Here is a 14,509-nt window from a genome sequence, read left to right as displayed (position 1 = left end):
TTTGTTATCCTCCGAATATTTGTGGGCTAGGATTTTGCCGGTAATAGATCTGGACGAAACGAATCGGAGGAAAAGGGAAAAGTAAAATAAAACGTTTCGACGGAACGGGTTAAATTTTTACTTGATAGAAGGTAAAGCTAATTAACTTTCAATGCGCTAAAAATTAATTTACCTTTGCAGTGTTCTTTACGAGCAAGAATATATTATGTTAAACAAAATTACCCTTCGTTGTTGGCTGTTTGTAAAACACGTGAGTATTCAATAAGCTGCGTGAAACGGTAAGAAGAAAATGCATCCCGTACCATGAAACGGTAGGAAATTAATCGGCCATTAACGTTTTTGCACGTGTATCTGATGGCGCGTGCGTGACGTAACGTTGAAACGTTCATTCCTGCAGGATGCACGCGTCGAGTGGTATACACCTTTGCCGTTTCGCCGAATCGTGCATGAGCCGAGAACGGAGGCCAGCAAAACGGTTACCCCTGGCATCATTCTAATGCATCAAGCCACGTGCTCGTGTATCGAGCAGACTTCGTGCGTAACGAGACAGCCACGTACATCGTGATAGCCTGGCTCCGGCTTCCAAGGAATTGCTCGATAAAGTCACGTTCCTGGGAAACCGTGGCAATTTCGTTGAAAGAAAGGATACACGGCCTTGTTAATTGCAACGAATCACTAATCTGTCATTGTGCAATGCCTGATAGCGAAGCCTGATAGCGAATTTATTTCTAATAAATTCCATTAGAATTCCTAATTCTGTGATATATTTCGTGTAGAGATTTAGAGTAAGGTATTAAAAGTTAAATATGGTAGGAATATTTAAGAAACTCGGATTTTGTTCAAGTTTGTAATTACAATGAATAAGTGAACGAGTGCAGGGACTGAAGTTTTTTCTTCACAGAAGTTATTTAAAAGTAGGAGGGCTGTGGGTTAGTGATCAAACATTTTTGATATAAAAATTCTGAATAACGAATAGATATTTGTTCAAAATTTAGCACTGTCTGATAATAGCGTATTCTAAGAATGCATTCGATTATTCTACCTTTTTGCTATTTCCTGCGCAATTCCTTTTTATTTTTCAAAGCACACGACTATTTAAGATAAAGCAGAGCATCTTTGCCCTTCTACACCGAGCGGAATCCGCTTCTATTTAACCGAACGCTGAACGAGCGGTGCACTCGAATCGCGGTCTAAGTCACCTGGATTAACTCCGATTTCACCGCGACCAAATACGATTTCGACGAAAGTGGTCGGTAGGAATTTCTAGGCAGGCTGAGCTTCGATCCCCAAGGAGTCGGCTAGACAACACAAATCGCCTGGAACAGCCTCCGATACCGGTTAGCCCGGCCGAATTCGAGCCAAAGCTGAACCAGAAATCGAACCGAAATGTTGAATCAAAATTGTAGATTTCTATCAAAGCTGAATTTCAGAAATCATTTTAATTTTATTTAAATACTAGCATCCCTGTCGCGGCTTCGCCCGCTCTCATAAATAGAAAATTCGAGAATTTGAAGTAATAATTGTTGTATTATTTTTTGGTGATCAATCTCTAGTATTTCAGAAAAGTAGCTTCAGGTAAGTAGCTTTTGAAATTTTTCTGTACATACAAACAAACGCTGTCTCTTTATATAATAGTATGATTTCAAAATTTTTCCTCCTGATTCGAATGCTTAGAAGATCTAATTCTTTAATAAATTACAACCATATTCTCCTATCCTCGAACGTTTATCTTGATCGGAATGGCGTTTTCTTATGAAAGGTGACAAATCATTGATAGAGAGAAATTGGACGCCAACAAGGAGCAAAGAAACGAAGACACGTTAAAAATGGAAGGGAAGACGGCCAAGTTTTTCTTCTGTATCATGTAAGAAATATGATTCTGATTGTGTCTGACGCAATAACATCCCTTAGACAGGTTGCACATGGCATGAAGTCAGGCTAGTCACTTGTTATGCATGATATATTGCGGCGTGCTTTCTACGTGTCTTCGTTATACCGCTGTTCATATCTCATCATCCTGCGATAGCTGGCTCTATTACGCGAATTTTCAAAATAACGTGCCAATTATGGAAGCCATATACGTTACGTTATCCGATATCAAATCGAGCGATGTTATTCAGTAACTACGAGATGCGCAAGCTTCTCGTTCCCTCTAAATTTGACATATATGATACTGGCAATAATATATGATTTTTGAAAACGATCTTAATCCTTAAAATATCATTAGATTTCTACAAACTATTTCGAGAAATGATAAAAATTTTCTTTTAATATTTATGAACGAACAGAACTTCGCTCTAAAATGAATACTATTTCTGACAATGAGTTATATTTGGTAAATATCTAAAATTAGGGCCCCAACGAAAAATCAATTGAAAAGAGGTCAATTTTATGTATTTTTACCCCTCGAATCCAAAACTGTTGATAAAATTTTGGGGTCGCTTGTATTTTTTAAGAAACACAGGTTAAGTTAGGTTATCAGAAAAAATATAACTTACCCTCATGGCAAAAACTTGACCAGTCAACAATAGCCTCCTTGGAAAGAATAACTTCAAAGTGTGAATTTAAACGAAGTGTTAAAAGTGGTACGTGGCTAGCTAATTCTAATCTTAATATCACAATTGCCCGTTTTATTGTATATTTTCTCATGATGCGTCCTTCGCGCTGTCACGCGCTGTGCACTCTATGAACAGGAATTAGAACTGAGCAAGGAGACTATTGTTGATTGGTCAAGCTTTTGCCGTGAAGTTAGTAGCGACGCGCTTTATACCCCGCAAAGTCATTAACTTTTGAAAATAATGATTTTATGTCAATATTTACCACAATATCTTAGTAAATACAAGCGACCCCCCAAATTTTATCAAGAGTTTTGGATTCGGGGACAAAAATACATAGAATTTACCTCTTTTCAATTGATTTCTCGTTGGGGCCCTAATTATAAATATAAACATTTACCTTATATTTCTAGTGTATCCTTTTCGGAATTCAAGTTTCGTTGAATGAATATAAACATATCCGGATTAATTTTTTAAACGATTAATACATTCACTATCACTTGAAACGTTTTACAATGTTTCATTGAATATATTCCTTTTCATATAAAAGTCAAAGACGCGATACTGGCTGCTTTTCATATCTAAATCACCATCAAAAACGTTAACCTACATATTACACCTGAACCGCATTCGAGGGGATTTTTACGGTGGTAATAAAGTGGCCATGATAGAGTGGCATTTCGTATAACCGCTTATTGGTACTTGCATAGCCTGAGGATTTCTATGTTAACACTTCGTAAAGACGTTTCATGTCTCGAACTAGGTATAAACTTGTCTTTACCATGGAAGAGATAAGCTGGTTATCGATAACGTTATGAAAATCGATGAATTGATGAAGTTCCAAAAAGATTCTTCGAATATGCATGTTTGCTTTGCAATTTCCTATAAATAACAACAAACAAATGCCGAAGAATAGATGAGAAACAATCATTGCTTACATTTATAAAAGTATTAGTATAATATTTTTAGTATAACTATATTTATTTTTGCTCATTGTAAGAATAAGAAAGAATTTCTGTGAAATATTTTTCCTCGTGATCTCGATTATACAAAATTAAACATTGAAATGGAATGCTCGTTAGATCTCGAATGATACCGTTGGTTGCTTTCTCAGCCAAGGTTTCTCTTTCCATTTCTTCGTGGAGTTTGAAGTTTATGTTTACTCTAACTTCGGCAAAGAATGTATCAAGTGTGTACTATCCGTCTCGAGAGTTTTACAGTTACCATGAAGCAACGCAACCGACTCGAAATATTCTGATTAAACGTCGGAGAACGCGCCACTCTGGCTGCAAACAATAAACATCTCCAGGTTGATGAAAATTGTATTGTACGATACGTTTCTTCCAAGATTCGTCAAGGTATTAGCGTAATTAAAAAGAAAAAGAAATCTATGGTATTAAAATTCAATTAGAACAAATGAATGTGCAAAAATAATGGAGTTATTCGTATTTCATAATAGAGTTGTTCTATGAAATTATAATGACTTTACTTTATTAATTTATATAAAAAGTAAAGGCTTCAAATTATCTAATTGATTGAGAATCTAAAAAACTTGAACTACTTTTATCCAAAAGGCGGCTTGTAAGTCTTTCATATTCACTCGTTCCATATTCAATAATAACGTCAGACCGCAACGTTGCTACGCTACTTTGAATACGTATATAACAAAAGTTCGAAACTTTATAAGATGTCAAGAACTTTCTAAGATAATGCAACAAGACGGGTACGCGTTCTGACGGTCGGGACCCCACCACTCTCTCTTCGCCAACTTTCCCAATTTGCTATCTATGACTGCGACCACAGATTCTAACTCGATACACGACGGTCCTTCTTAATATTCATTAAAATCATACGACCTAATTCTGAGTGTGATTTTACGAATCGTTTCAATGTCAAATTAAATATTTAATATGATGATAATTATCGTAATATCACGAATGCACCTTCTAATGAAATAATTTTACGATCAAAGAATTGCCTTTTTTCTTCTTCTTTTTTTTAACGATACGCAATCACCGCGGCAAATATAAGCCAGGATCTTTTAGGAAGATTTATGAAACGTTTACCCGACCAGGAGGAGGGTAAAACACGAAACAACTTTCACCGCTGCATCAGTAGCCTGAAAATATTATTTCCTCTTAGCTGTGGTCTCCTTTAACTTTGAAATTATTTTCTGATTACATCTGTACGTATTTTAATACGATTTTTACTTCATTTTACAGAAGTTGTTAACGAAGATGAAGAAACTTGCCAGGTCGATTCTGAGAATTTTTTAAGACAGATTTATCTTTAAAAGAAATTAAAATTAAAATTGTGTTAGAAAAAGGTGAAAAATGTTGATAGTAAATAAACGGTAATAGATTCCTCTGAACCTTACCGTTCAGTCACCAAGTATTAATTAATTAGATAAATTTAGGGAGGAAAGCATCATTCTTAATACACTGTAACGATGCACGCCGATGAATGGATAAAGCATCTCGTTTCCACTATGAAATTTTCATAACTCACGCCAGTTGCCGTGAATTTATACCCGGTCTGGCCGCATTGCCGGCATCACCCCTCTCGCGTTGCGGCGACATTTTATCCAACGTTTATGGTCGCTATAAGCTAAGATCGTTACCCCGTATGCTCGTATTTTTCACCATTATCGGCTAATAGGGTTGTAAGTCTTGGTACGACACAAATGAAAAGGCGCGTTGGTCATTCATCGTTATAATGATCCACGCCGACGTGATACGTCCGAGCAATTTAGCTTTCAAGTTAATTCCGGCTTAACCGCGAAGAACGTAAGAACGAATATATAAATTACTATGATAATTGATAAACTGATAGAATTGACTGATTACAGCGATATTAAATCCAGTGGATCCGTTCAAATACCCCTCAAGTTGAAAGTTGGTAGATTCAACAAGCGAACGCGGTGGACGCAAGAAAATTAAAAAAGGGAAAAAGATTACGTTGAATTGGCAGCGGCTTAATCGATTAAGGAGTCGCGTCACGACGCCACGAGTGCTCAGCGAAGATCCATCAAAATGTCTCGGAAGATGCGCTCCGGGCAACTTCCGCTCGTATCGCGCGACTCCGCCGTCAAGAGTCTCGGGGAGGAACTTTCGAGCACGATCTTTATTCGCCTGGCTGAACCACCGATGAACCATCTGCAAGCAACATTAACTCTGTTTAACAACGATTTCACGGTAACAAACTCACCCGACATAAACGTACATACTGCTTCAAATATTGTGATAGCTGCTCGGGAAGGAAGAAGTTTACCTTAAAGAGGATGCAAGAAAATTATCAAAATTTCCGGAAGTTTGCCATCTTTCCGTGACGTTAACCAAAAACTATTATCTCAGTGGTGATCATTGAAGGGAAAGAGCAGGCAACTGGTGGTCGTAGAACTTTCGTTCTCATGCGAATCGCATGCAGTAGAATTGCAAGGGTGTCTGACATACGATACAGTCTAGCCGGCCGAAGGTACTATTTCGAGCGGTTGGCATTTGGCCAGTCTCGTAGTCGACACCCGTTTCAAGGGCTCGCTGGTCTGCAGGCTGGTCCTCGTTGTTATACGAGGATTACCGTACAGCTTGTGTAATTACGCCGGTTTTCCCTTCTCTCTCCTCCTGATCACCGTGTATTTGACTCTTTATCGTCGGTTCGAGGCCGCGTGCGAACGCACCCCGACTCCACGCTCACATTTGCATCCCGTTAAACGTCGTAAACTTGTCAAAGCGAGCTGCTGCTAGTAGGATCCCCTGATCGTTTGCCCGGAACCACGTTTGCTGGGATCCTCTTCCGTGGCGAGACAAAACGTCAGCCTATTTGCACCGTTACACCGTTGAATCGATGGCAATCACAAAAGCCTGCTCGTACTTAACGCGTTTTCACTTCAGCGGGGGTGACGATGGTAATGTTTCGTTTGGAACTAACGTGAAATTTTCCATCTAATGATTATTCATCAGACAACTTTGATAACTCGCTTTTGAACGGTGAAAATTTATGAAAATAAGTCAAGGAAATACGTCGAACTAAAGATTGAAACAGGATTCTGTTTTTTCATTCAGGTTACAAGAAAACTTTCTCAGCCATTCTCTGAAACGAATTTAAGCGCGTTCTCGCATGCTTATCTGCCGTTATACGCTTGCCGCGGTAATAATTGCCCGAACTGTAATTTTTACAACGGACCAACGTGGCAATAGATATCAGCAGTACAAGTTGAAACGGTGCGCCGCACGAAAAAATTTTAATTTCGTTCGCCTGAGAATGGAAAATTATTTCCTCCTTTGTTTGTGTTAAAATGTATATATATACATTTTACGTGTATATGTTTACGCTCGATAGCATGGGTTCACTGTAAATTGCGATCAAGTTTCAACTTGGTTAAGCATCCACGAGGGAGAGAGCTAAGACGACCACAACGTACACAGAGTTCAAAAGATCTATCTGTTGGCTTAATGAGCAGTGAAACGCGACGCTTGCCGGTAATGAAATCAATGTGTGCACATAAGTACCAGCTAAAAATCATACAGGCCATTTAACAGCGACAAATTGATTTTCTTCCACGAAACACGTTGTTCCCGCTGAATTACTCCAACAGATTGATGGTAATTGTTGCTACTTTCCGACCTAATTCTTTGATCGCGAAGAAACACGCGACATCTAACTGGTATTCAAGAAAGCCTATGTTTTATTTTTTTCCTGTGTCGGAGAAAAGTGTTTGAAATTTACGTTGATACCTTGAATTTTGTAAAAGATTCAAGATAATAAACTGCGGCTGTGTGTAATGAAATTGTAACATGTAAAATTATGCGAAATATTATCATTCAAGTGTTTTGTTTAATACACTGTATAATTTTTTAACAATTTGATCGCAGCAAGGATCACGCAACGAATCGAATATTTCTACCGTGACAGTGAATTAATTAACTTATACGACGTATAAAGTATTTGAAAATAAATTCATGGATGATATTAACGTACTATTCACGTTTATCTCCAGACTTGTATCATTTATCTATTTCAAAAACACAGACACACTCGCATGGAAAATGCAGAAAAATACGAAACGTATTCGAAAGCCATTTACCAAAGTGATACGTTCAAAAATTCGCTCGATGCAGTTCAATTTTCACATTTCACATTCTACGCATCTTGCGCCACCTGCATTATTGCATTTGCTGTCCGTCGGACGCTTGTGCGCGCGTAAAACAGCAATTCGCCGAAAATCGCCAATTGCCAACTTGTCGCCAATTTCCAAGAACGATAATTGTCTTTGTACCGCGACCGATTCCATTGAACGCGACTATCGATTACCGATACGTTCTAACACCAGCTGATTGGCTGTTCCATTTTACGAACTACGATCACAGTTGCGTACGAAAAAACAAAAAAAAAAAAAGAACCAGGTGCCTGTGTGTAGACACTAGACGAGGAATAAACATTTTATCTTATTTTCATCATTCTTTCTAACGAGATATTGATACAGCAAAGAGAAAGGGAGAAAGATAGAAAGAAAGAGGAACTCGTCCGCAGTCACTTGTCGTTACGAGGAGGATGGTCTCAATAAATCCACGTTAGTATGTGCAGAGGGTTGCGAGCGTAGCCTGTGTGTAACCACCCTTCTTGTTCTCGAGCATCGTCCATAACGTCGTACCGGAGTTCCACAACTCGGCCGGACAACTTGAAAATTTATTATCGAGATGCGGGGAAAAAGACGAGCACGACTTCCACCGACCTAGCTTCCCTCGATTTCGGTACTCGCTGCTTTCGACGGGAACGAGCCGGGACTTTAGATTACGTATTACCGTAAACCAATCGATTCGGGGATCGAAACCACCCCGTTTCGATGGCGCCGTCGAGAACGTTCTGGTCTGCGAGTTAGAACGGCGATGGTAAATTGATGGTAAGGGTTCACGGTTTAGTGAAGAGAATTTTGACGGTCTAAAGTCTAAGCGTATAAAGTTTTCACCGCTATGAAATTTCCATTCATAGTAATCAACAACTTTATTTTAGAAAATCTATCTTCATTGATAACAACATATATGTCGGCAAAACTATACCTTGAATAGTAGTAATATAACAGAGTAGTAATATAAATAATTGTAAATCATTGAAAGTTAGAAATTAAGTCCCGAAAGCCAAAGTCGTAGTACCGTGCGTCGCCGGCCTTTCGGACGGTATCTAGAAAGACAGAAAAAAGTTCTAAGTCCCTGTTTCACATAAAAATGAAAAGGAATAAGCTTAAAAAGACATAAAGAAAAGGTGCGATGCGCGGAGTTACATATCCGTTAAATCCCTAACGAGTACAGTTTTTATGCCTGATACACGATATCGGTCGGAATATAATAAAGATGCCCGCGAAAATACGTTCGCACTGGGTGAAGAAATAAAATTGTCCATAAAAGTGTGTCGTTACACGGAGAATTCACCGCGGCTCAACGTGCACCGTGGAAATTTGTTCTTATGCCATGCACGCAACCGTGGTCTGAGCCCTCGTAAAGCTAACTTGTATATAAGGTCGCTTAAATGTACCGCGAGCAAGGTCATCCATCTTGACGTTCTACGATTTTCATATGCAAAAATCCATCCTTTTCATTCGTAGAGTAATCTTGGAATTTATACGAGGGTGATCGATGATTTCATACAATAGGAATCGAAAGTGGCGATAGATCATTCCATTCATACAGGGTGTTCTATGATGAAACCAATAAGCATTTTCCACTGTATTTGATAGGTCATTTTGAATAAAAAGTGTTATAAATAATAGGTCATTTTTAAATAAATAATTCAGTCAGATGAGATTAGGTCAGCATGCAGAGAGCACAGCCGATATGATAATCGTGTCTGTTTTACCAGTCCTTCTTTTATCGCATCTCAGATTGACAGACTTTCTTTTCAGAAAGACCCAATTTTTATCCCCTTTGATTCTATTTTTCTTTTTTTTAGAAATCAGTCAAAAGCAGCACAAGACTATTCGCGACTGTTATAAAGTGTTATAGTCCCTCGTCGGTGGCGCAAAAGAGGTTTTATACTACGTCGGTATTTCAGAACTTGAAACGGTTCTTGAAAAGTGCTGCCACAACCATGGAATACTATAGCCATCTAGAGAGATTATTAGAACTAAATTTTGCTTATTTTTTCAGTAACAACTAACTTATTCAATTACCTAAAGCTCGTAAAATCTGCTATTGTCATGATAGCGTTCAGATAAAATACATTAAAACACTCTTACTGAATTGAAAGTTATACAGACGAAAAGGGGAAGATGTTACCGACTTTGGCATGCGCCTGTGTCGTTCTCTAGATTCTTGAATAGTAACAATGTAACCCTCTTCAGCTCTAACATGCCACCAGATGGCTGTTATGTCATCTTTCTCGCTAGTGCTCGCTCAAACTTTCATTCCTATATATACAATCTTCGAATAAAAAAAAGTCTTGTAGAGTATTATTTAGATGAGAAATATCGAAGGAAAGAGAAACTTTCTTCCCCTTTTGCGAAGGGCTCTACTTCTTCCATATTATGAGAAAAAGGGGTTAGACTCTCAAACCCCCCCTGGGATAAAAAAGTAATATAGAATTCCAATTCCCTTGTGGGTTGCGCATCATAGAGTTGAGGCAGGTGAAACTGCAGGTTTCCTTCCCTAAATCATTCCGGAAACAACACATAGCGCCACCTATCGTCGAGTTTCAGAGGCTGAATACTAATTCCTGAAATACCATTACTACTACCGTGGTTCTCTTAGCTCCCCGTAAGATGGAACCAAGAGGATAGTTTTTCTGTCCTTCGTCGGTGGATGTTACCTTTTGAAAAGGCTTTAATTACCATGACATTTCAAAATTAAAATACAACGTACTTACGTTGCTTATTTGAGGAATTATAAATGCATAGATGTTTAGCTTTATTTAAATAGCTGTATCTAAACTGTTCTAGTTTAAAATTATTCCTGTACACGCGTATTTTCTTTAAAGTAATGTGTACGCTTTACAGATCATTAAATCTGTTTATCATATTTTAAATACAACTAACTGTCTCCTTACTTAAACTCACACCAAATTCATATTAAATTACATCAATGATATCTTTACCTATAACACAGGTATGGAACACTCCATGAAAATCGATACGTTCTTATTATCCCATAACCCGACTGAACCGGCTGAAGCTGTAGCGCATAAATAATACTGTTACATAATGCCTATCTTTACTCGGCTGTGGTTGCTATAACCTTCTCTCAAAGGACCCTAGTACCTATATTTTCTACGTTATCAGAACGTTGAATCATGCTGCATGTTGAACACCAATGCGAAATCATTGCCAAAGAAGCGGACATACTGTTCGTACCTGGCAGAGGACCGCTCCGGAAAATGTACGATTTTATTCGTCTATCGATGATAGCCTCTCGCAACAATCCGGCAGCTCATAAGTATCTACGAAGCAGCGCTTCCATTGTCCACGAAAAACGACGTCATTTGCGAATGTTTTTCTACATCATTCATCCGTTCAGCATGTTCAGGTACGACCTTACTTCTTAACACCTTGACGGCCGGTGTCACGGATTAAGCTTAAAATGTTAAACTTTCATCGAAAGGAGACAGCGTAAAATGGAGTTACAGTTAACGTAATGATAAATCGGCTCGTGAAAGTTTCCAATACCCGTTTGTGCATCCGGCCCACTTTGCCGGCGTATTATGTCCCAGATTGTTGCAGGCATTTCTGGGACTTCCTGATGATTTTCATGATGACAAGCGTACTGATACTGGTGCCCTATCAAGCTACCTTCGAGATGATCAGGAAGTCCAAAGCTTGGATCGCCAGTAAAAATTTCCTGCTGGTGTTTTGTTGCGCGGACATAGCGATCAATTTCATGACAGGGCAAGTATAGTTGGATTAGTAATGTTATTAAATCTATATTTTTAACTTCAATTATAGGTACTTTGACAAAGAAGAGCACGGAGTGATATTGGAACAGAAGAAAGTAGCCCATCACTATATAAAATCCAGCACGTTCGTTTTCGATTTCCTGGGTTCCTTTCCAACCGATTTATTTTTCGTAACCTCATGGCATCAGTACACAGTGATCCGAAAGACGTTATCTCTGATATGCATTTTTCGCGTCTTCTCCCTGGGCTTGTACATTGATCGCATAGCGTTCGCCTATGACATCCCCCTAGCTCTCTATGAATTTTGCAAAATTATATTTTGGTTGATGATGGCGTTGCATTGGCAGTCCTGTCTCCACTGGCTGATTCCCATCGCTGCAACCTCGATGTACCTGCCGCAACGTCCTAAAAATGACTCCTGGTTGCACGCTGACAACCTCTGGGAGGCTCCAAGGAATCAGCAATACTTGAACAGCCTGATGAGGGCCGTTACTACGTTCCTCAGGGGTGGTATGCTGCACACGAATCCTCGACACGTAGGTGATATATATCTGATCATCACGTTGCAGTTGATCGGCATTGTCTCTCCCTGGTTCCTGATAACACGAGTGATGCAGTTCTTTAAGGGTGCCAACAGTTCTCGTCTGAGGTACCAGGGTACCGTGGCTCAATTGAAACAGTACATGAGACACAGACAACTACCATACCCAACCCAGAGACGAATCATAGAGTATTACGAGTTTCGTTTTCAACATCGTTTCTTTCGGGAGACTGAAATCATTCACACGTTGTCCTCCCATATGCGCAATGAAATTAGCATGCACTCTTGCCGCAAGCTGGTCGAGAATGTCACATTCTTCAACAATCTACCACTTTCATTGTTGAGCCGAATAGTGTCGTTGCTCAGGTCTGAGATTTTTCTTACAAACGACGTGATCGTACGGGCAAATCAACCAGGAGACTGCATGTACTTCATCGGCACGGGCACTGTGGCTATCTACACGAACTCTGGTAAAGAAGTGTGTCACCTGGAGGACGGTGCTCACTTCGGTGAGGTCGCGTTGGTCATGCCAAACGAGATGAGGGTGGCCAGTGTTATCGCTGTTGAAGTATGCGAATTGTATCGTTTGAATCGAGCCGACTTTGCTAGAACGATACATCCGTATCCGATGCTGTGGGAGAGGATCAAGAAGATCGCCATCGAGAGGCACGAGAAAACGATTATTCTTAATGCACAGTAATATTATCTATTTAATTAACCCGTTTAGAAGTTATTGCCAATTTTACCTATAAGTTTCATTTTCGCCTTATTAAATGCAATGCCATTATAAAATGTAACTGTTAATATAAATGTAAATGTTAATTCATTATGATAGCAAGATAACACGTTGATTAAATTTTCTTATTTAAGATCAAAATCAAGAGTGTCAACCATCTTTATAATGTTTTTGCGTATCGTAAGACCAGTGGTATGCTACGATATTACGACTAGAGCTACGGTAATTTTTCTTGAAGACTCGTTTTCCATCAGATGTACAGATACGGTAGATAAATACTACCTATCCTCTGGTACATACAAACGTACGATACATTGGAACTCGATATATTGTTACTATAATACCAGAGCACGGTGGATCCTCCGTTAGATCATCAAGTTCAACGAATCGTTAATGAACGTAGAAAATAATAGCCGGGAAATTGTTAAAGCTCCATCGCATCTCGAAGATCTGATAACTGTTTCTCCGGGGCTGGCATTAGAGCGCAAGATTTATTGGCGCAATTGCAATAATTTTTGCGTGCTGTAACAGTAGACTAGGGGTATCGCAATGTTCGAGCCGACAGGACTGCAATTTTCAGCGTGAGTACGACCCGTTACGCCAATCGTGGAATGAACGTGGGAAGAAAAAGCATTTATTCGATCGTTTAGTACTGAACACTTTGAACACGTCGAATTTTCAGCGAGATTATATTGTAACAAAGGTTAGAATAACCACCAAACAAATAATCATATATTGCTTGTCAAATACCTAATGATTATAACCACCCTTAGTGGCAAGAAGGTTCAATTTGAACCTCCATTTCTCTCACAAATGATGAGTAAAAATTTATAAAATGATCTGACATAAATGACAATCCCTTATGAAACTTTACGTCAATCTGTGAAATTTTAAACCCCAATCATCGATGATCCCCCCCCCCCCCCCGCCCTTGTTGAAAATCAACCTGTTAACTGTGGGAAACACGCATCAGAAGCTTCTGATTTCTAACGATTACGTGTAAAAAAGGAAGGAAACAAGGCGAAGAGATTCCAGCTATGAACAGGAAAGTTTTATTTAGTTCGAAAGGAAGGTATTCTGATGGAGCTCGTTAATGCCGGCTAGATCCGGTCATCGTTATCTCGAGCGTGCTGGATATAAGGCTCGCGGTTGATTGTCCCCGCTGTCCGCGTATATTACATTTAGAATGCACGGCCGCGCGAGGGAACAGATCTGATTTACTTCACGATGCCCGCTTATCTGAGAGATTCGCATGTCGAGTTATCCTCGACCGGTTCTACGTCGGATATCTACGTGGCGCGATCGAATGATACTCGTAGCCCGTTATTAATGAATACGGTTTTCACTGGGAACACGTCCATTTTGTTTTGTTCCCTTCGTTGTAACGAGATTTCGTGCGCGTTTCGCGCAAAGGCCTGTCGCTGGGAATCACGCGGCCAGAAAAGAGGACCTCCGTTCGTTCTCGAAGACGACGTAAATCATCGACGCGCACCGAGGCTCGATGGAATCTTTAATTGGGAATTCATTATCGAGGCCGCGCGAACACGGTATATCTTGCTCATCGAACACACGATATATTTATCCCTGACCGTGCTTCGTCTCGAGCGTTAAACGCGAGGAAACATCGAAGACTCGCGTCGTTTTCCGCCACTTTTATTTCTTTGAATTATAAATGTTGCACGCGAATGAAAATGCCGTGGTCAAATGGCGAATCCTCTCTTACGGAGCTCCGCTTTTTCATCGAAACCTACGTTTCTGTTTTACAATTCGGCCAGCTTCAATTTTTCTTTTGCTAACTTT

The 14,509-nt window shown here is 39.5% G+C and overlaps 1 protein-coding gene across 1 annotated transcript; it reads left to right on the top strand.

Annotated features, from left to right (window-relative positions):
• Nucleotides 1-11,290: 11,290 nt before the first annotated feature.
• Nucleotides 11,291-12,673, top strand: LOC114873289 (potassium/sodium hyperpolarization-activated cyclic nucleotide-gated channel 2-like). The gene is made up of 2 exons (XM_029181471.2): nt 11,291-11,424; nt 11,482-12,673. The coding sequence occupies exons 1-2, from the start codon at nt 11,291-11,293 to the stop codon at nt 12,671-12,673; spliced, it is 1,326 nt and encodes a 441-aa protein (XP_029037304.2).
• Nucleotides 12,674-14,509: the final 1,836 nt, after the last annotated feature.

The sequence above is a fragment of the Osmia bicornis genome, chromosome 4 (genome assembly GCF_907164935.1).
Source record: "Osmia bicornis bicornis chromosome 4, iOsmBic2.1, whole genome shotgun sequence".
NCBI classification, from domain to species: Eukaryota; Metazoa; Arthropoda; class Insecta; order Hymenoptera; family Megachilidae; genus Osmia; species Osmia bicornis.
Note: the sequence above shows the minus strand (reverse complement) of the source record. Positions and strands in the feature narration are given on the sequence as shown.

What these genes read in the sequence shown, in the direction of transcription:
- LOC114873289 (XM_029181471.2), top strand. Translation starts at nt 11,291, where the DNA reads ATGACAAGCGTACTGATACTGGTGCCCTATCAAGCTACCTTCGAGATG. An exon ending in GCGATCAATTTCATGACAGG is followed by an intron (nt 11,425 to 11,481) that starts GCAAGTATAGTT and finishes CTTCAATTATAG; the next exon opens with GTACTTTGACAAAGAAGAGC.